Source organism: Aythya marila (genome assembly GCF_965140915.1).
Source record: "Aythya marila genome assembly, chromosome: 4".
Lineage (NCBI taxonomy): Eukaryota > Metazoa > Chordata > Aves > Anseriformes > Anatidae > Aythya > Aythya marila.
Genome location: NC_139045.1, coordinates 7378960 through 7400842, shown reverse-complemented (window position 1 = coordinate 7400842; position 21883 = coordinate 7378960). Strand labels below are relative to the sequence as shown.

The following is a 21883-nucleotide window of genomic DNA, read 5'->3' as shown; positions in this document are numbered from 1 at the left end:
AGCTCCACAGTCCCCTGTGGAGCCATACCCTACACATGCCCTACTCCCTCTGGCAGGAGTAAGTTTCCCTGGGCTGAGTCACTAATGAGGCAAAAATAAAGGTTTCTTACCTTCTTAGAAGCCGCAGTCCATGCTCTGATGTACTCAGCATATCAGAAACCAAGGAGGAATAATTCCCTGACGAGATTTTTCCTGTTCTACCACAGCCAAACGTATGGTTTGATGCGTGAGATAGCATGATTAAACAGTCTCAGCATTCAGAAGTTCACAGAGTCATAGAATATCTCAGTTGGAAAAGACCCACAAGGATCATCGAGTCCAACTCCTGGGTCCTCAAAGGACCACCCAAAAAATCAGACCCTGTGTCTGAGAGCATTGTCCAAAAGCTTCTTGAACTCCGGCGGGCTCAGTGGAGGATGCTGATGAAGATGTCATCATTCATCCTCATCATCAGAAGAGCACGGGATTTTCCAGGCCCAAACCCCAGCAACACAGCGGGGTGTCTCATCAGGTGCTGAACTTCACGTGTATTCCCGTGGCAAAGGAAAGTTCTTGTGCTGAATGAGAACAAGGGTTTTTTCCTTGTTTTCTGATGATTTTGGTGCTCAGTCACAGCCATCATCTGCTGACATGGAAGGTTAGGAATCCTCAAAGCTTTGGCAGAGGGGGATTTGGAAATTCAGGGAGTGCAGAGGAACACTGAGCAGCTGCAGGCACATGCAGGGTCATCTCGAAAGTGGCTGAAGCGATGGGGTCCAGTTAATCTATGTCATGGGTTCCACCATCTTCTAGGTGGGTAGCTCGTCTTGTGCACAGAACGCACCCAAGACATGTTATGAAAAGCTCCAGGCAGGGAGTACACCCAGCTGAAGCAACAGAAATAGATCTGAAGCGGTATTACTGTTAACCAGCAGCACCGTTTGGAAGAGGCACAGATCACTTCCATTGCAGGTGTCTCACCAAAAGTGCCACATCGTCTTTGGCACACTATTAATATCCTTCCAGCAAGTTCAACACAGAACAGATGATATCCCTACAAGCCACGTGAGCCACATCTTACAACAAACAAGCTCACATCGATTACAAAACATGTCCTAATGAATCACCTTATACAAAGACACCAGGGATCAGACCTAACAACTCCAAAATGTGTCACCTGCCACATTCCTGTGAGATTTTACGTTGAACAGTGAACTGTTATACTGCCATTGATACACTTCAGAATGGGTACTCCAGGTAAGGGCCAGAAAAGAAAGTTGTCAAATCATTACTCCGGTAGCAATATTTCTGTTGTGCATAATTCATACGTAAGGAGTAGCTTTACCCCAATTTTACTCCTCAGCCTCATTTCTGTTCCTCATTTTGTGTAAGTCCCAAAAGGTAGTCAATACCTACTCTGTTTTTTCAGTGAAATATGCAAAAACCATTACAGCAAAAGCTAGGTATGTTTCTGTGATAGGCAATACTTTATCATTAACATCATGGACATGACATTGATCTCTTAGTCATCACGTCAAATCCCTCATCCTACATTCACAGCAAGTATATCTACCACTTGTAAGCCAAACACACAGGACTGTGGGCTATAATGAATCCCTAATAAGAACTATTTTTTCAGGTAGATTTTTTTGGGAGTTTTGTATTGTAGAAGACCATTTATTTTCCCCGGAAAGAGCCGCCCTAAATTTGCCTATACAGTCAACACGGAATGGCTGTAGTAAGCCCTATAATTGCATATTAGTGTAAAACTTTTGAGAAGATTCAGTATCCTAAGCATTTTTATCCAAGCTGAGTTTTCACATACGATGAACGTACAGGCACTTGCATCGGGTGCTGAAGTTCACTGGCAAAAGTAAATGAATAAAAAATAATCAAAATGTTTAGTTTTGTCTCTCTGTTTTATTTGCTTTACATCACTTCTTAACCAGTAGTGCCTTAGAACTCATAGCCATCAGGAAGTTCATCTTTCTAACGAGAGCTTTAAGCAATGAGAATAACAAAGCTCACTTTTACCTAGTGATGTGCCTGACGATATTGCTCCATTAAAATACATTACTTTGGCCCAGCCTTAATCGGCCCTGTTCTTTTCCTGTATTCTTTCACATTAATTGTGGGTATTTGAAATAATATCCTCGATTAAATTTAATTCAGCTATGCTTCTGAAAAAGGAGCCTTTCTTTTAATTTATAGTCAGAACCTAATTTTAGAAGTCCTGAAATAGGATCCTTTAGTAGGCAATGGACCTCCATAGGTCACCTCATTCCAGTTCAAGGTACACGTCCCAGACAGGTGGGATAAATAGCCCTTCGGACACATACATCTCCTTCAACTATCTGCAGCTAAATCAGTTTTTAGGTGAGGCAAGACTAAACTTGCCACAAGCTTTGATCAAGCTACGCCACACACATCACTGGCACAAGGTATTTCTAGGTTACCTGTCTGAGCACAGTTGCTGATTACGTCCTGGCATGTTTTGTACATAAGTCTTTTCTCAACATTTTTGGAACATTCATACAAGAACAAAACCTTCTGTTGAAATAATAAAAGTACAAATTAAAAAAAAAAATACGACTTTGGTTAATAAAGTTTCAGTTGAGTACATGACAGTGCAGACCTTTGTTGTGTGTGTGTTCATCTTCAGGAAACAGGAGCAGCCTAGTGATGGCAAGAGGATGATGAAGGTCTAGCTGTGAAGGTGAGGCTTTTCTTAAGAAATTACTCAATTTAGTCAAAACCTTTTAGAATTTTGTTTGTACATACAACCAGAGGCAGCTGTAACACTTCCAAAATAGTTAGGCTATGAATTCACCCTTCAGTTGAGCTGGTTTTTATATATCTAAAAAGGAAAAAGAGTAGCATACGTGGAGAAGTGGTTGTTTCACTAGTTGCAAGAGAGACCAGATGAGTTGGACATCTCCCATGTTGTGGTGCACCTGTACCATTAATAAATGATTACTTTTCTCCCTGAGCTTTTAACGAAGCAAGTAAATCTTAGTCAAACGGGCAGGCACCCTAATATAACTTGAAAATATCTGGATGAGAGAGGGATATTTCTGGAAGGAAACAGGCCTTTCTTTCAGAGTGTTTTTAATTTAAGAAGCCGAGTGTCTCTCAAAAGCTGTGGAAAAGCAGGACTCAGTGAAAGCATGTTTAATTTTGAAATCTATAAAGATGTAAGAATTCAAGAGAAAATGGTAGCTGTTTTAAATATGAATTGTATTAATGAGAAGAGGGCAAGAATCTTGTCTTGTAAGTGGCTCTGACTCATACCTTCCAATTATAGCATGCATACATCACACTTCTGTAAAGAAGAATATCAAGCATCCTCTGGATGGAAGAAATTCAGATACTTGGTGAACCAGCAGCTGATTAACAGGCACCAGACCTCATCCTGTGAAAAACTGTGCCTGGGCGCTCTCTCATTTACACTGCTGCAAAACACAATAACTTTCTTGCTGCCAGTGAAGTTACTTTGTTGTTGAAAGCTGTATGAGGGCAGAATCAGTCCAAAAATGTCTCTGAATTCTAGTCTCAGACTACATTCAGCTTTCAGAAGACATATCATGACTTTAGTGTAAATGTGCCCACTTCATGCCCCTTAAAACAGAGCTAAACATCCGTTCCCAAAGATGTATACTGAAAAAATATTTAGTTTCCCAAATCATAAAACTACAGAGTACATCCACCAGACTCATTTACATTTGTGTTTCAGCAGACTTCTTGAGGATTTAGAGGAAGAGGAGAGCATCTATGGAGCAACTTCTGAAATGTCACCGGGGGAGCAGAAACCTTAAAAAGATGGATAAAGTAAGAGACTGTTTTTCCCGGAGGACTTCTACAGGTCAAGTGGGAGCAAGGGTGGACTACGCAGCTGAGGAAGCAAGCTGCCATGGGTTTTACCATGAGAAGAATTACCACGAGAAGTTTCAGATTTGTTGTTTAGATAGCTGTGAATCAGATTAGTCAGAAGTTTGTTCTACCTCAGTCCTATTTTGTGCTTCTTTCTTTCTTTCAGAACCAATATCTATCTCCTTCTCTTAGATACCAGAGATGAGATTTTGATTTCCTTTGTGTATGTTAACTATAACCTCTATTCCCTTTATTTTATTACCCACACATTTTGTAAGAAACTGTATTGGTCAAGCACGGGAGAGAGGAATTTGCAATAAGAGTAGGATTTTGAATACACAGGGTGGCTGGGTGCAGGATGGCAGCACTCGCTCCCAAACCTTTTGGCCGCAGGAACATTAACAGTCCCCAGACGCCCTTCTCTAGCCAGATCCAGCCAATAAATGTCACAATCTCAGTTACTCCTCAACGTGCACAGCTGTAGGTCACTTACCATAGAAGAGTTACTAAAATGATTTTCCCTATAATGGCAGTATTCTCACTCCCAAATACTGACACCACACACAGTGCAGCTGCACTGCAGCTCAGCAGGCTCCCAGCCTGTTTTGTTTCGTTTTTGGATTGTGGAGGAATTGTTTTGAGTGACTTTGGCTTGAGAGGAACTGAAGATGGTTTTGCTATCGCAAATGACACCCCAGAACTGCTCCTCTCCAGGCCCTGAGGCACACACACGGACACACAGAAGAAACACTCACCAGTCTCGGGAGTGGTTATCTTCACAGACAGAAGTTTGACACCTTCTTTATCCAACTGGGCCCTGTTGGAGTCAGAGACATTTAGACACAGTGAGTGTGCAGCTCTGGGAAGCTGGTCAGCTAAACACAACTCTAAGATCACGATCTGGAGGCCTGAAACGGCCTTTCCCTGGGATCATGCGTGAATCTTATAGATGGCAAATAATGCACACCAATCTCTTTGAAAGGACATTTCTCTTACAATAGGTGATAGATTGTATGACTCTGTGTTCAATCTAGTGCTCCACAGAAGTACAGCTGTGGGAAAAGAGAGTCATCTTTTTCCTCTGCCCATGCAAGGCTTTTAGCCACGTCACACTGCAAGAAGGACCACCTCAGAAGTCCAGGGAGTCAGGGTCAGCAAGCAAATTGCCAGCACAAATGCTTTTAGTCATACAAAAGAGAGGCCACATCCAGACCCAATGGCCTCTGGTATATACCTTCTAATGGGTCTTCCTCAGCTTCACTCCCCTAAAACTGCTCATGCCAATTTCATTTTAACTGAGCCTGCGCAAATGGACAGGTGGAGAGAAGATGGGACAGAGGAATATGAAATGATGGGGAACAGAAGAGAAAGAAAGAGAAAAATAATCCAGAATAAAGCAAGAGAAAGGGGAAAAAAAAAAAAAAAAGATGGCACAACACAAGGTAAGTTTATCCATTTCAAAAGAATCCCTTGCAATTTCTGTCCATGCTGGAACAGCCGCTTATCATGCATACAGGTGTACAGCAACTGCAAGCACGTCCCTTTCAACAGCATATTTCTCTTTGGACAGCAACTGCTTATTGTGGTTAAGCAGAGGAAGACCAAAGAGAATCGCATGCAGAATTTGCTGCGTTCACAAGCACCCCACAGCAAGGCAGAGACAGGATTCAACCTACTGTTCAGTGCCGTTCTCTTGTCTCTCTGGAAGAAGAAAAAAGAGTTAGGGTCATTGTGGCTGACAGGACTCGATTAAACAAAACACTTAGACGCAGCTATTGCTGTTGCTGGCAGAAGGCTTAGCTGTGATCTTGCAGTGTTGCTTTCTTTAAGCACATTAACCCGATCAGCCAGCCTGGATGGCAATTTGCACCCTCCCAAAAGACCACCATGCCCCACGTGTCATCAGTGTGGTGACTGTGCAGGGAGAGGAAAACCCCTCGGTGCAGGCGGAGGAGCTGCAGAAATCATGTTTTTCCCTGCAGCTCCCAAATTTGCAGGCACGGAGGAGGTGAGCAGGCAGCAGCTCTCGAGCACGTAACAACCCAGCTAAAAGGCAGAGGGTGAGGGGGGATGCCCGCCCTGGTGGTTCTCACCCCTGGGAGGGCAGTCTGTCATCCCAGCCAGCAAGCAACACGTTTCTCCCCAAAATGAAGTGCCCACCAAGCAGTTTTTCTTCTTACACCCAAATGTGGGCAGATGGATGGGGCCAGGGGTTGCACGGGAGGCGTGGAGCTAGCTCTAATCCCCAGGCACGGGGGGCTGCACACCAGCCAGGCTGAGCGAGCCCCGTGGGCAGGACGGCAGAGAGCCATAGCTGCCTCCTCCTCTCCTTTTCAGGCAAATTTGCTGGCACTGCGAGCGCTAGCGGCTGTGCGTGGGGGAGGCTGGCAAGGAAACCTCCCTCACCTCATGTCTTCACCCCTTCCCTCGGAATATTCGGTAATTTCCTCAGTGGGCATCACACCTTCTGCTTTCTGCTTGGCTCTGGTTTCCCCTGCCATTGGCTAAACTGGCGGCAGCACGCTGCTTACCTTGCTCTGCAGCTTCCACACCCCGTCGTGATTTTGTATTTCCAGGCCCCAGTGATTTCACTGTTGAGGCTCTGCACAGATCTCCTAACTCATGCCAGCTCACAGTCTGAATTCAGACACGCTTGCCTTTTTTTTTTTTTTCTTCTTCTTTATTTTTTCCCCCCACTTAATAGAAAATTGCACTCTCCTGTGGCCCACTCTGGCAACAATCTGAAAAACTTGGCAACTGGAATTTAATGGGATTATGTCCTCATTACCTTAAACGTTTCATGGACAGCAGCAAAGCCTGTGCTGGTGTTAGCTATCTGTCAAAAATGACTATTTCTGAAAGTACTGCTTGCTCAGCAATTTTGTACCCATGCATATACTGTAACTAAAAAATTATACTTGTATATCAGGTATTTCCTAAAAGAAAGCACTGATGTTTCTTTGCCTGTATTTGCAACAGAGATAAAATGAACATAAGGTGATTTTGCTGAACAGTATCTCCAAACTTATTTTCACCCTCTTTCTCTACCTGATTGACTGATTGTGTTAGCACAGCTGTTTGTTAGCTCTTCGCAGCTGCAAAGGGCCGAACCAAAAGCTTTACAGCATTATATATTCTCCAGAAAATCACAGACATTTTTGCTCCCTCTGTTATTCCTAGTGATTTGGAAAATAAAGTGCTACTTTCCCACTTTAGGCAAAATACTTTGAAATACAAGATTTCCTGTCAGACTGCTGCAGCATCTATGGTTACAGTAATCTAAAAAGCCCCCAGAGATCTTAGAGTAATTCGAAGCATGCTGCTTTTTTTTTTTTTTGTTTTATTTTTTCTCCTCCTACTGCTGAGAGAAAGCAAACCAAATACCTGGAGCTTTCTTGTGGCAGATTCTGTACAAAGCCACCAGAGAGAAGACAGAGAAGGTGATGACTATCAACGTGATGACGACTGGCAAGATAACGTCTGCAAAAGAAGGAGAACATCATTTTGCTGCTCGCCTCTGCCCTGGTGTTTGTGCACCTGGGGGAGAGGTACCACCAGCACCTCCTGCTGCATCCCCTTCACCAAACCCCACTGATTTCCTCGGCCCACCCCCAGCATCCACTCCACACCCCAGGGTGCTGGTTTCACCCAGGGGAGGATTTGGGTGAGCTCCAGGGAGGAGAGTGAGTGAAACTGCCCTGCTGCAGGAACAATTTTTGGATGCATGCAAAGGTTTTTGGTGTTCTTTTTTTTGTTTTGGAAAGCAAGACTGATCTGAAATTCAGCGACTAAAGCTATTATTTCTCTTTTAGCATCGTGCGCCCAGAAAGACACCGAGGAGTTACATAATTCAGCAACGTTCCCCACAGCACTCACAACCAGGGAGAGAAAATGCAAGATCTCCTTTTCAAATGAGGACATTTCTTCCCTTTTATTATTTCCCACCATCTGCCATTTCCTGACAGGTGTTTCCCAGCCAAGAAGCAAAAAGGAAAGAATTATGTCATGAAGACAAGCTTTCCTGGGGAAATATCAAAGCCCAGTTTCTCCCCATTTGTCTTTTTTTTTTTTTTTTTTTTTCCTGGCAGCCATCGACCACGTTTGTATTTAGCCTGGTGGCCTCCGCCCCATGCTGGGGAAGCTGCAAAGCCTTAGCACCATCCCTCCTGCTGGCCCCCTGTTTTGAAGTGGCATCTCCACTGGCTCTTGATGCAATTAATATTTAACATTCACACAGAAGAGTGTCTCTGGAACCAGAGGGAGAACCTGGAGACAAGCTCAGAGTAGAAAAACATCAAACATATTTTGCTGAGCCAGTGCTTTTGGTAGGAAATATTGGATCTGCAGTAACACTCTTGCCCCAGAGGTACATAACTGTAAAATAAAAAACTAAGTGACATGCACCATGTAAATACTGAGTGCTCGAGGACTTTGCAGAGGACTTCCAGTCCTTCTCTTTCCACCCAACCTCCCGTGACAAAATGGGCAATACATTCATGTAGTATAGTCATAACAACATATTTGTGTAATAAGTATTCATACTGCTATGTGAATGACATTTTCACGTGTTTCCTTTTGTCTCCTCTCACAGGGGATGACTCTGTTCACTTTTTTTTTTCCCTCTCTATTTTATCACTTTGACTTCAGTCCTTGGGAATAATCGCACCACTCTCCAGTGAGAGAGAAGTGTCAACCTGCCAAGTTCTCTTTCTCTCTGGGATGAGGTTAACAACATGCAGTTACATTGGGTTTGTAAGAGGGTGCACAGCCTGGTATGGACAGAAATCACGTTGCCAGTTTTACTTCTCTGCTACTCCAATCGCTCATCTAAAACCACGCTGATCTACTGAAAACTCAGAGGACAGACAACGAAGTAGCAATACTCACTGGAGTAACGGATAATACCCTCTTGCATTTTCGTGTTTCCAGGACTGCTTTCGGTGACGACAACATCTGGATGTGCAAAAGAAATATTGTTTTCAGGTCAACATATAAAAGTGCCAGCACTTCCCCAAAAATTTACCCTTCTCAGCCTCCCCAAAATAACCTTCCCTAAGCAACTTTGGAGTCCCCAGTTCTGGAGCCATGGTGCGTCCTCAGTTAACACCTGAAAAATTTGGCACAAGGGGGGGGAAAAGCTTTTCTGCTGTGGCCTAAGAGAAACGCGTGCTTTGCACTTGCTCCCGTACAGCCATTTTTTCTGGGATCATCTGCTTTCTCACTAACATTTTCACTTTTAGGAGGTAAAGGCAGAAGGCCTGCCGAGCAGGGGTACCAGCAGGGATAGAGCTCTGTGTACAAGCTGCAATAGCACAGCAGCAGGCAGGGAGGCTCTGACCCACTGCTCCAGTACACATTGACACCCCTTGCACCCGCAGGGATGTCCTGAAAAATATTTTGGTGATTGTTTTTTCTCTGTTATTCTCCTTTTGCTCCTATTCCCATTCTCACAACATCCTGCTCAGCTCTGCTGTGTAAGAGTAAGCTGTCTCCTGCTGCAAAAGAAGCAAAGCAGAGAAAAGCCAGGGGCCAGCTTCTCCCCCAGCGATGCCAGCTTACTGGTTTTCCAGATAACGAGAAGCCACATGGTCCTACTTAAAACACTGTGTGCTTTAAGGGAAAGGGAAAGGTTTTGAGAGCTGTGTTCTCAATTTGTTCTGCTTTTGCAAAGCTGTGTGAATTTTGGACAAGTTGTTTAGCTTCTGTTTCCTTTCCTTTTTGTGTGTTTTTTGTTTTGTTTTGTTCATTCAGCCAAAGACTGGCCTCACAAGGAGAAATGTTCACGTACTACTTACTGGATGGGGCCTGCTCAATGCAACCACAGCATCGGATGCATCCAAGCATCGAAACCATCACTGCTTGTGACCCCTGCCCCTGAAAAATCACCATGTCTCTGTCAAGTTCTCTCTTCCACGGTGCCTGTCTGCTGAGGGGCGACAACGTGAGGGTGGAAACCGTGAGCCATCATAACGTGACTGAAATAATCCTCATGAATTCATGACTCCACGTCCATGTGATCGCTTTGTATTTTTCAAAGAAATCCTACTGCCCTTTTCTCTGCCTTCCCTGATCGAATACAGGATACAAAGGGAAGGCAGACAATTATCACAGCAATGACTTATCCTGCATACTGGCCGAAAATGTCAACAGAAACAAATTGCTCTGAAAAATGTGAATCTCTACACCTGTGCAGTGTCTCCCCAGGAGAAAAATTGAGGATTCAAATGCACTGGTTATCTCCCTAGCTGTCTATTAAATGGCCAAGATGAGAATAATGCAGGAAAGACAAACCAAAAGGTTATTGTTTTAACTACGTGAAACCATCAATGAGAAACCCAAGAGCTGAAAGGAAGCACTGCTGAAGGAGTGAAATGGATTGAGGAATTAAAAACATCAACTCAGTTATCCACTGAAGTTTTCTCACAAGCCAGCCCATCCTGTCTGCTTTCTCTGGATCTGAAAATTGGATCTGGAAGACATTTTCCAGCTAGGGAACGATCTGGGATCCAGATAACAATTAATTGGAGCAATAGACCTTGTGGTGACACGAGGAACAGGCTGCTGGTGGCAGACACAAGGGCTGCAGCGAGCTGCACAGAAGCCACTGCTTCCTGACAAGCCCAGAGGAAGGGAAATAAGACAATACTGGTTCACCAGCACAGGAAGACCTTGACTTAGCCCAGGACCTGCTGCTTCCAACCACAGGACGAGGCAGGGGAGCCGCTGACAAGGACTAGCTCCTTGGTGAGCACTATTTTGGTATCAGCTGCCCATGGCATCACGCAGTACGCTCCCATCCTGTTTGCTCTGCAGCATCTCCTGCGTCCACAACAAAGTTACTTATTGCCATGACTTCAGCATCGCTTACCTGCTTCTCCATACCACACATCAGGTTCATTCTACCCCCACCAGCCCCTTCGTCTCCCAAATATTTCCCCTCACCACCCCAGCCCTTCAGCCAGCATGCAAAGAGCAAGCTTGGCCATTGCTCTTACTTGATGGCTCTGTCAGGGTGATCACGTGAAGGCCTGCAATAAAACAGAAGAGCAGGGTTGTTAGGAACTGGTTTAGGGCTAGAGATCCTTGCTTACTGGAGGGGAAAGCAAGGGGGGGTCTTGAGACTCCAGAAATGGGCTTAGTAACTGCGCAAGAAACTGTCCCCAGGATGGGGCAGGGCAGAAAATCCTGAATTAATTGGTATGCAGAAAGATAAATAAATGAATAAAAATCTGCCTGCCAAAAACAAGCAATTGCCCTGGGGCAAGTAGCTGGCGTTCAGCTGACAACTAAGTATGGTACTAAAAGAAACTCAAGTGCCTAATTGAGACACGTCTTCAAGTGCCATGAAACCTCTCAAAAATAAATCTTCGTGAATCTTCGTGCTACATCCTCAGCACTGCCTCCTTATTTTGAGGTGTACCTCACAGCTTCTGGTCAGCTTCCTCCAGGATGGATGGCACCATAAAAAACCTTCCCCTGGGTCCATACAGGGCTGGCTTGTCTTGTGGTGTCCGTGAGGAGCGGGGCTCATCCAGCCCTGCCCTAAGAGCTCCTCAGGAGGCCGTGACCCACCATGGTGCTTTCTGTGCTTGGTCGGGACAGCTCCTGCACGAGGAGCTGCAGCAGAGTTAAACACATTGCCCTACTGCCGTGAGAGCTGTTTTGGGAACAGGAACAGCTGCTGTTGTTTCCCCTCCTCTCTACAAGCAATTAAAAGCACGGATCACTTGAGCCGCTGGAGTGCAAACAGCCACTTTTGCCAGTGATCTACGTGACGGAGCTTTAACGACGTTTTAATCACAAACGGGCGTGAAAAGCATGTTCAGGCTGACAAGGCAAGTACTTGAAAGTCAGCAGCAAGAGCTGCTCTTGAACATAGTAAATATTAGCCATGCTAAGTACTCTGAGGGTACACAGTTATTTCATACTGGCTTCCCAAAACGCAGAGGAGATGTTTTTCCGAAGCTATTTACCATCTCATCCGTCCGGCTGCAAAGCAGCATCACCTTGCTCAGAGAGGATCTCTGTGATGTCTCGTTAGCTGATGTTTATGGCATGTTTGAGCAGCATTAATGACACAAGCCAAGGAAAAGCGCTCAGGAAGTTCACAACTCTCCTGTCAAAGAACGGTGAAAAGCACAGAAAGCAGCAGGACACCCACCTGGCACTCAGGGAACATCCAAATGTGACAGGATTTCTTTTTACCTGAATCCCACCTTTCTTATTGTGAGTGGGACAAGTGCCACGTGAGCACACAGCAATGGTCGAACATGAAAATGCAAAGCCATGTGTGTGCATGTTTATGGAGATAAACGATAAAAGATATCTCACTGGGGTTCTGTTGAGTGTGAAAAATCAAATGGCCAGTGAAAGAAAGCCACACGCCCTTCTCTCTCCCCCCTGGTCTCCAGTAAGCAAGCCAGGTGCCAGCTCTCCTCTGCTCAGATTGCTCAGCCCAGCTACCCAAACGCAGCTGTGCTCATTGGAGCTGTTCAGCAGGTGCTTGCAGCTTGCATTTCCCACATAACCATCCACAGCACCCTTTCTGGTGGCGGGGCCGTGCACTGCTTCTCTAGGGAAAGAGGGCAGAAAGGCAGGTGGCCTTTTGCTTGCTAAGCCCTTTATCGTGTTGTTCTGGCTCTCTGCTTGGCCCCCGCCACGTCCCCTGGGGCTGTGAGCTGGGGGGCAGATGCTCTGTGGAGATAATCCAGGAAGATTTCCAGATCCATCACGAGGATCTCGAGGCGTACAGCGCTGGCTGCACAGACAGAAGGCAAGGATAAAGAGCCTGGTGTACGCCCAGGTGAGCTGACAATACCTGCCCGAGTCAAGGCAGCGCTGGTGAGGAGCCTGGCAGATGGAGAGAGGCCCCGAGAGCTCACCTCTCCCAAACCTCCGCTACCTGAACAGCCAGGACACCCCGCGGCTTGCTGCTTCTGCTTTTGGAGGGCAGCCACGTGGAACTGCGCTCGCTGGCAAAACAAGCGAATAAATTTGGCTGATTACTCAGAAGGGATACCACGAGATAAATCACAGCGAAATTAAGAACCTTAAAAAAAACCTCCTTGCCCTGACTGTGCTGTGGTTCTACAATTGCGTTAACCGAGGCTTCACGGTATTTTCCGTCTCCCCAGTGCTTCAATTTCTGTCTCTCTCTCTGTGAAGAAGCTGAAGGGCAATTTTTTCTTAATATCACTATCCAGTGTTCCTATACAGTTTGTGCACGGCAAGAGTCATACCCTCCCCGTCTTACTCCTAGCAATTTTTCTTAGGAAGATTCCTCCTGTGAATCAAGTGAGTAGGACTTGCAATTTGAGGAGTGCAATAAAGGCATCAACATCTGCAGCAGGTTGATTCACCTGTCAGCTTATTGCAGCAGGTCATTCGATCTCACCAGCCTGCTGGGTGGATTTCAGCTCACGCTGCCTTCTGGATTCTTGTTGTTCAGGTCAGAGAATAAGAAGCTACGACACCTGCACTTTCTCTGAGGTATTTAGACTGATCCATGAAATCTCCAGTTCTTCATCAATTAAACAGAAGGAGAAAAAAAATTAAATATTAGCCAGCGATCCTTTGCGGAGGTGGAGCAGGAGGCGTATTATACATGACAGCCAAAGTTGAAGACGTGTACGTGTCAGTGGCACGCATGCCGGTTGCTCTCTTTGCTAAAAACAGCCCCAATTCCCTCCGCTAGCCTGGGTGAGCACCACGCAGCCCCTCCTCTGCAGCTGCTGGCTGCGAGCCTCCCCAACACAGCGCTGCTGCTCTCTGATGTTTCTCCAAGCTCCTTCCCAGGCTCCCCCCCGCACTCCTTTCAGTTGCTCTCCAGCTCTCTGTGGCACTCCTCCCACACCCTGATCTTTTGATATGGCTGATTGGAAATTTCTCTTCAAAATGTTTCTTTTATTTTTTTTTCCCTTCTTTTCCTGCAGCAAGAGTTTTTCACCAAAAAAATGGCTTTTTTTTTTTTTATGCTTAGTTTTGAGACCATTTCCCATATTGTTTTGGATTGAGATTAGCCATCTGAATTATTTTGGTTCAGCACACCAAACAGAAATGTTCTGTTCTGGATGAATTTCACATTAATTTGTCTTCCCACACAGAAGCTGTGGCTTGGGTGCCTTCAGCTTTTTAGCTCTGTGAGCCCCTGTGGGCTGCAGCATGAGCCACACCGCGTGTACCAGCCTCTGCTCTGGTGAACAAAAGGCATCCAGACCCTACAGAAGGCCCCCATGGAAGATGAAATTTCAGTGTTGCAAAGAAGGAGTCCAATGGCAGCAAGAGTCTGCATTTCTTCTAGTCTCAGTACAGCCTGAAACAACTGGCTTCAGGCTTTTGATGGCTCAAAAGTAACTAGGGTGCAGCCTGTGGCTTCCCTCAGCCCTGAGCAATTGCACGTGGATCAGGGAGTAAGGGTGTCGTAAGGGTGCACCCATTAGGGATGAGCTACCTAACTCAGCAGGGTGAGTAATGGGATTTTTTTTGTGTATTTAAGCTGGAAGAAAGCAGCAAGGAGCTGGTCCTGCGAGGAGGCAGGGAAGGTGCAAGGATGAAACCCTGGTGAGGGAGGAAATGATTTTGACAGGGCAGTTTTATGGGAACTCGAAGCAGCGGCTATGCCAAGGACCGAGGCTGAATCCCCCAGGACAGATGGGCCCTTTCTTCCTCAGCCAGGCAATTACAGCCCTGGCACCTTGGGTAGTCCCTGAGCTAAAGAAGATTTATTGGCTTTCCAGCAGAGCGAGCTGAGTAAGACGATGACTTTCACAAACAGACCCAAGGAAAAATGTAAACCTTTCAGGGCAAGGTTTATGCAGAAAGTGTAATTGCACAACTAATGTAACGGGTAATTCAATGCATAGGATCCACGGCCGTGTATGTGTTATGATTTCATTTTAACCTGGAGAATTTCCCTGTGAGAACCTCTCTCTAAAAGCATTGCAATTTCTTGGTTTATTGCAGGGTGCCAATGGTAAGGCTTCCTCACTGTCCACGTGTCTGCCAAAAGACACAAAATATGACAGGACAGTCAAGTAACTACAGCTCACAGGGTGTGCATTATGGGGCGTAAGCTTATTAAAATAATGAGAGATTCCTCTCTAGATCAGTGGCCATGGCTTAAAAATGAGAAAATCCCAACTTCCCTAAAATGCTTATTATTATATCTTTCTGCATGCTTTTAAGCATTTCAGTATGTACTGAGGATATGATATTACTACACTTTTATATCCAGTCCCACCCTCCATAAGAAGAATCCCATTCACTGTGCTGTTGTACCACAAAAAAACATTAGTGAGCACTCACAGTTATCTCCTACAAACATAATCCAGGGTGTTGTGAAGAGTCTTATTCCTCTAGAAATGTTAAACATTAATATTAATAGGGAAATGCAAACAAAGTCAGTGTCCCTATTAGGCTTACATAGTATTGAGTGAAAGCTCAGGGAACTTTAAGAAAACCTAAGTAAATGATTCTTCAAAATCTGGGAAAATTAAGCCTGGTAGACACATAATAAATGATCACTCTCACAACCCAGCATCTACGTTCGCCACAGAGTTGCTTAGTGGTTAAATACACCAAAACACACCCTGAAAAACATTATAGCTAGCCAGGCATTGGGAAGGATTGATATCTTTCTGACCTTGCGTGTGACCACGTTGTACTTTGAACAATGCCATTTAATTGGTGATATGCCTTAGCTTGCCCTCTAGATTTATTAACAATTGTAAAAATTATAGCTGTTTTCTCCTTTGCTTTGCAGCCAGAGAATTTATCTCGGTGACCTCTTCTGGCAGTCAGTGCTACACAATGACCACATCCAGCATATATAAAGATTTCTATTAGCTTAATTTATATCCTCCTGTAACGACATCGAGTTTTCTAACCGAATCTTTTGAAGTTCGCTCATCACTTATAAGGACTTCATAGTTGGATGGCACGAACACTTTGTACCCTGCATGAATAAGGAGGTGGCCCTCATTCTGGGACAACGAACAACAAATGAAGGAGAGATTCAAGATCTTTTGAACACGTTGCATAGGAAAACGGAGTGTATATTTTCAAGACTTACTTGAGGTTTCAGAAGAAGCCTTTTTTTGTGGAGAGGTTGTTGGAGGCAAAGGCCATCTCTTAGTAGACAGAGCACCCACACTCTCGTTTTGTGTCGCTTGCGTTCCATTCACTTGAGCAGCTGGAAACGAGACAAACATTTGGGTAAGGTACAGCAGGAGAAGTGCTGCCTGAGATCCCCGGCCATTCTGCAGACAAATGCACTCTCCATCACAGATCTCAGGTCAGAAAGCACAACACATTCAAACAGCGAGCAATCCCTATGGGGTTGTTACTACTGGCACAGCTGGGGCATCTTTAAAGCACATCCTTCACGTCCAACACAGCCTGTGCCAGAAGACAGCTGAGAGCACTGGCCAGGGAGCCCAGGGCAGTCATGGCAATGGCAACATGAGCAGAAGATGGCTTACTGCCATCTCTCTCTTACCTTCATTAAAAAAAAATAGTTAATAACAAAATAAATAAATAAAGCTTTAGCTGCAACAGTCACATAATGGGATATTTGGGAAAGTTTTAGGTATTGCAATTAAGTGCAGAGTTAATTACTTCATCCTGTGCTGTTAAGGTCTGGGAAATAACATAGCCACGAGAATGAACATATGAAAAATTGAAAAGCCTTATTGCTGCTCTCACAGAGTCAACAGAGGAAGCCCATCCCTGGAAGTCTTTAAAAGACGTTTAGATGTAGAGCTTAGGGATATGGTTTAGTGGGCACTGTTAGCGTTAGGTCAGAGGTTGGACTTGATGATCTTGAGGTCTCTTCCAACCTAGAAATTCTGTGATTCTGTGAAGATCGAGGCCATCCGTGTCATGAGACTCACAGTCCAGGGTGAGCCTGGATGGCGCACAGCAGGACCAGAACTAGGCATTCCCAGAGAGCCCTTAACTCAGGGAAAATAAAACCAACACCCAAAGCTCCCTTTCCTAGCACCATACGCCTTTAACTCACCCCTTCCCTTCCCCTTTTGTTCAGCAAGTGCAATAAGCTTGGAGAGGCAGGCTTCAAAGATCAACGTGCTGAGGAAGAGTGAGCTGAAGCCACAGGAGCCCGGAGGTTCAGTGCAAATATGGGAATTGGGAAGGGAAGGAAACTAATGAATTTCATGCAGAACAAGCTTAAATATCTAAAAGTTTTGCTGGCATTCTAGTGAGGAGAGGCATAATTTCTCTGTCAGCTCCCTTCAGAAACCTCAGCGCTGTGCACCTTCAATATGTAAGTCTAACCAGCAGCAGAAATGAGTGAAAAACACAACTTGTACACCATTTTTCACCACGGTGTGAAGGAAAGATCTACCAGCCTGAATCGTTTCCGCATTCTCATTGAAGAAGTGATGAATGAACCTCTAGCAACCTAGAATAGCAGTGATCCTTCCCATGCAGGGAGGCGGGTACACGAACACGCGCTGCCAGCCACGCAAAGCTCATCGTGCACGAGGAAGAGCTGAGGGAGGCAGGCAGGTCCCTGCAGCGACCCATGGTGCTTCGGCACAAGGGAAAGCACTCACATCACCTGGTAGCGTGTTTGCTGCCATCAGCTGATGATGGATAAAAGGGTAAAGTAAAAATAAAAGGGTAAAGATCATAACGTGGCTGTCCAGCGGCGTGGCAGAGCTCCCCAGAGGTGACACCGCTCTCCCCGCGGGTGCTGTGATGAGATAAATGACGGTGCCTAACACGCACTGGTCAAAGGGATAAGCAACACCAGGGCTTATCCAAACAGGTTGGAGCTGCTCTGCACAGCTGCTGCCTGAGCCTCAGCTACTGCCCTGCTTTTGTCCTCCCAGAGCCCTTCCTTTTCTCTAACCAACTGAAATTTGACGCGCATCCTCACTTGATCTTCGCAGGATTTTCTGCTTAACCTCTATATAATCCACGAGCGTTTCAGCATCTCCCAACAGTGCTCTAAATCTTCCTTGCAGCAGGCTGCTGCCTAACAAGCTTTGGCATCGTGTGATGCTTCCAACAAGCAGCAGGCGGGCAGCGCAGAGAGCGCAGCCATCTGCACGGGTGTACAAGCACCACTCAGCCAGTCAGTGAGCCCAGGATACACCTCTACAGGGCACACCGACCACATTACAACCCACATTGCTAAATGTGGGAAGGCCAAACCTTCCCCTAGAGCTCACGTCTTGAATATAAACCCCACGTGCAAGTCTCTGCCTGAAATCAGCAGCCTGAGAAACCGCTTGCATTGGCGACTGCATTAATGGAAGTGTTGAAAAATCGCAGAGCACGAATTCCAAAGGAAACCTTCCCCCCTCTGACCATCGCATCCCCGCAGCCAACTACACCACATGTCTTAGATACACAGAGAGCACCTGCAGCATGTGGCAGGGACCTGAGGACAGCCAAGCAACATGTTGTTGGCTTATCCCTCCTCGTAAAGCTTCCCTCTCAATTACCAGCAGCTTGATATGACGAAGAGAAAGAGTCTTCCTTCCATTCATTCCTTTTCTCTCTTTTTAATGTTTCCTATTTCATTGCAGTGTGATGTATCATCCTCCAGGAGAGTGGCACGAGATAAATCAGAAACACAACAGCCAAAAACCCACTCTGACTTCGTAATTTAATAACTTGAGTGCTGACCTTGCCCACGACACTTGCTCCACGGCCAGGGAAGGAAGAACACAACCCTGCGTTGCCTTTCATTTCATATTCTCTTTGATAAAGCCAGTGTCCCAGGACGTGAAATCCTGCATTCAGGTGTGACTTGATGTAGCCTGACACCACTTAAAATTCCTGGTTTGAGCCTGGACTGCACGAGTGAGGTCACTCTTTTGACTAAATGGGAACTGTTGGATTTGACCCCTCGTACTAGAAAACGAAGGAGGCAAGTCTAATTGTTGGCTTCCTATATAATACACAGGGTAAGAGGGCACGGAAAGAAAGAGGGGAGATTGTATTTATGTCCTGCAGAGGAAAAAATACTGAAGACTTAAGAAAAAGAATAAAAACAAACTCCTGTGCGTGACTTCACAGTTTATGGAGCACTGGGGTATTTCTCCGAATCTGCAGTGGAAGGTGACAGCCACAGAAATTGCAGCAGGAACAGGAAGCCCTGTCAAACCCCTGCTGTGAGGATGCAATCATTTGCTGAAGCTTTTAGCCAGGATTGAAGTAGATAAAGCGATGGCCTGCATTACAGAACACCAGAAATGCTTGGTTTTCATTAGAAACCAGGTGCAGCAAAAGGAAGATTTGAAATTTCTTAGAGGCACCATCAATTCCTGCCTCAGTTCTCTGAGGCCAATAAAAAAGGGGGGGAAAGCTGACTGCTAAATAATAACACAATGAAAAAAAAAAAACACCACAATAACAACAACAACAAAAAAGGAGATAGCAGCCAAATTTTACATTCTACCCATTTTTAACAGCAAAATCTTGCTCTTTCCAGGGAGAGCAACTTGCCAGTCCTGCTGTGAGGAGGTGTTTTAATCAGTGTCTTTAATTTTCCTGTTTACTTAAGGGGAGTTAGAATCAAGTAGGCCTTGCTTTTAGGTCCATTAACTATTTTTGTTGCAAGCTTCAAGGTGTTTTTTTGTTTTTTTGTTTTTTTAAATTATTGTTTTGGTTACATGGGGAGTTTTCAAAACAATTCAATCCAAGACGCTAGAGACTGAAGGCTAGCTGCTGGAAAGAGGAGAGGAGAGGAACAGAGAAGAAGTGTTGGTGCTCCAGACACCTGTGTATTTTCATGGTGGCCTATTCCACCCACAGGAAAACCTTTTCTTTCTTACACTATTCATGGGAGGGTTGCAATATGGCCTGCTTTGGGATTTTTTTGGGGTTCAGAGCAGTGTCTGGGCCAGAGTGGCACCAGGAGGCAACCCCAGGAAGAGAAGCAAAGGTTTAACCAGTTGTCACAGGCTTCACTCTGCTCTAAACATCAGCTAGGAGAACATCACTGTATCACTGACTGCTGAGTTAAATACTTTCTGTAATTATTTTTAAATTTAGCTTGATTCAATTAAATACAAAAAATGGAGTATTTCAAAGCTCTGGTTCAGCAAAAGGCTTGAGCAAACATTTACAGTGTAGTTCACAGACAAAAAAGGGAGATTCAATTTCAGTTTATTTTTTACTGAGCTCCTTTTGCATGTTATTATATTTGCTTAAATTATTCCAGCTACTTGCTGGATGCAGAGGATTTCTTTCTTTTTTCTTTTTTTTTTTTCCCCCCCCTTCCCTAGAACCCTACGTGATGTACTGGCTCAACACACACATTATTCTAAAGATTTATGGGGAAGATTGATGCAGGGTGATTAGTAACACCTCGCTGCTTTCAGTATGATGACTCATAATAATACAGAGCAGACTTATTTGTAACGCTGAATACACATATATAAAATAAAAAACTGAGGGGCTGTTCCGACACTACCAATCACATCGAATCATTTATTTTTGATGAAATAAGTTATTTAAAAAAAAATAAAAATAATAATAAAAAAAACAACTGCAAACCCTTCCAAGCACATCTCTCCCAAGTACAGGGAGATTTAAATCTTGTGTCATAGTTTCAGATCATCTCCACTACAAATTAAAGGTATAATATTCTGCATGTAAGATTCTGGGGAAAGATTCATTAGGATATGCAATCCATGGGCAGGATGAAGAGCTCTACCTCTCCCAAGATCCAAACCCATTACACAAGCTACTTGTTTGTGATCTCTTTTTTATCGCTCCACACTGTTTTACAGAAACAGCGTATGACGAATCAGAAATGGCTCTGTGAAACCGTCACTTACTGCTTGTTGTGTTGTCATCTTCATTTCTTGCTGCAAGGGTTGGTGCTGTAGTCTGCTGCACTGTTGTCACTGTTGTACCTTCTGTTGTTCCTTGTTTAGCTGTAGTTGAAGAAGGCATGGAGCCTACGAAAGGAAGGACATTCAAAATAGTTCCTTTTTTTTTTTTTAAATACACACACATGCACAAACACACAAAACGCACATCCTGCCTTGCCTGCAGTCTAGCTTTAAATACTGATTTTAAATTGAAGATCAATGGGGTCTTCATTCCCTCTAAGGGAAATCCCCCTTCCCTCTAAGGGAAAACCCCCCTGAACATAAATCTGCGATAACGCAATTACGAGACAAGGCTTGGAGCTTCCTGGAGCCTGATGGTTCTCAAGGCTTCGCCAAAGAAGGGACTACGTGTAAGTAAGTCCCCAGGCCATGAGGCACTGCTGCTCAGTTCCTTGATTGACCTCTGGAACAGCCTCAGCTATTAGCACAAAGAAATTGTCACTCACCAGTTGTGACAGACGTAGTTGTAGCTTTGGCTGCAGTGTTCGCTAACACTGACGGTTGCAGTGATGTCACTTGTGAAGAGGACATGGACACAGCTTCTGACACAGCTTCTGACACTGCAAGAGAAGCATTTTTATTGATTTATCACGTTTAAATAAGCATCGCATACCTCTAGCTGCCGACTCTCACAAAGGCAGTCAATTTATCTTTGGGGTCTGACCCTCAGAGACCTTTCTTGCCCCCGAGTGTTTCAGGAGGGCTCAGAGCACACTTGGTTTGGGTCAGAGGGAGGGTTTGGCCCGTGCCCACACAATCAGCAGCGGTGCCCACCAGCCAACCCCTGTGGGAGGGACACAGAGGTGCCCTCACAGTGGGCTTCTGATGCTTTTCCCAGAGGCATAAATAGCATTACTGCTTTCTCCTCTGTGGCAAAAAGCTGTAGGAGAAATTTCAGTGAAATGTTTGAAGAGCTCATTCACCGAGAGGCGTTGGGCGTTTATTAAATGTTTTTAGAACAGGCACAAACATCAGGGTTTTAGAAACATGAAAGAACTACAGCACAATTTGAGCAGGACTAATTCGTGTAATGAGCATAACATTCACAATTCCTCTGGCTGCACCTTACTCACTTCCATTACTAGCACTTTGAGTACATTCATCTTGATTATATCAGTACTCTCAGCTCCAAAACAGATTATTTTGCATGTTTAGTTAGCAAG

The 21883-nt window shown here is 44.9% G+C and overlaps 1 protein-coding gene across 7 annotated transcripts in view; it reads right to left on the bottom strand.

The window, feature by feature from the left end:
* EMCN (endomucin) overlaps positions 1-21883 on the bottom strand; it is a 43259-nt gene that overhangs the window by 7399 nt on the left and 13977 nt on the right. For 4 of the 7 annotated variants that reach the window (XR_014317474.1, XR_014317475.1, XR_014317476.1 and 1 more), the window contains exons 3-11: positions 21167-21280; positions 20664-20786; positions 15920-16039; positions 10845-10877; positions 8737-8802; positions 7234-7329; positions 5526-5550; positions 4605-4666; positions 111-3789 (exon numbers count right to left, since the gene is read on the bottom strand). Coding sequence is in view for 3 of the 7 variants with exons in the window: in XM_082760210.1 (XP_082616336.1) it covers positions 4605-4666; positions 5526-5550; positions 7234-7329; positions 8737-8802; positions 10845-10877; positions 15920-16039; positions 20664-20786; positions 21167-21280 (639 nt within the window). In the remaining 4 variants the exon portion in view is untranslated. The remainder of the gene's footprint in view (positions 1-110; positions 3790-4604; positions 4667-5525; positions 5551-7233; positions 7330-8736; positions 8803-10844; positions 10878-15919; positions 16040-20663; positions 20787-21166; positions 21281-21883) is intronic. The other 3 variants (XM_082760210.1, XM_082760211.1, XM_082760212.1) reach the window with 1 other exon arrangement.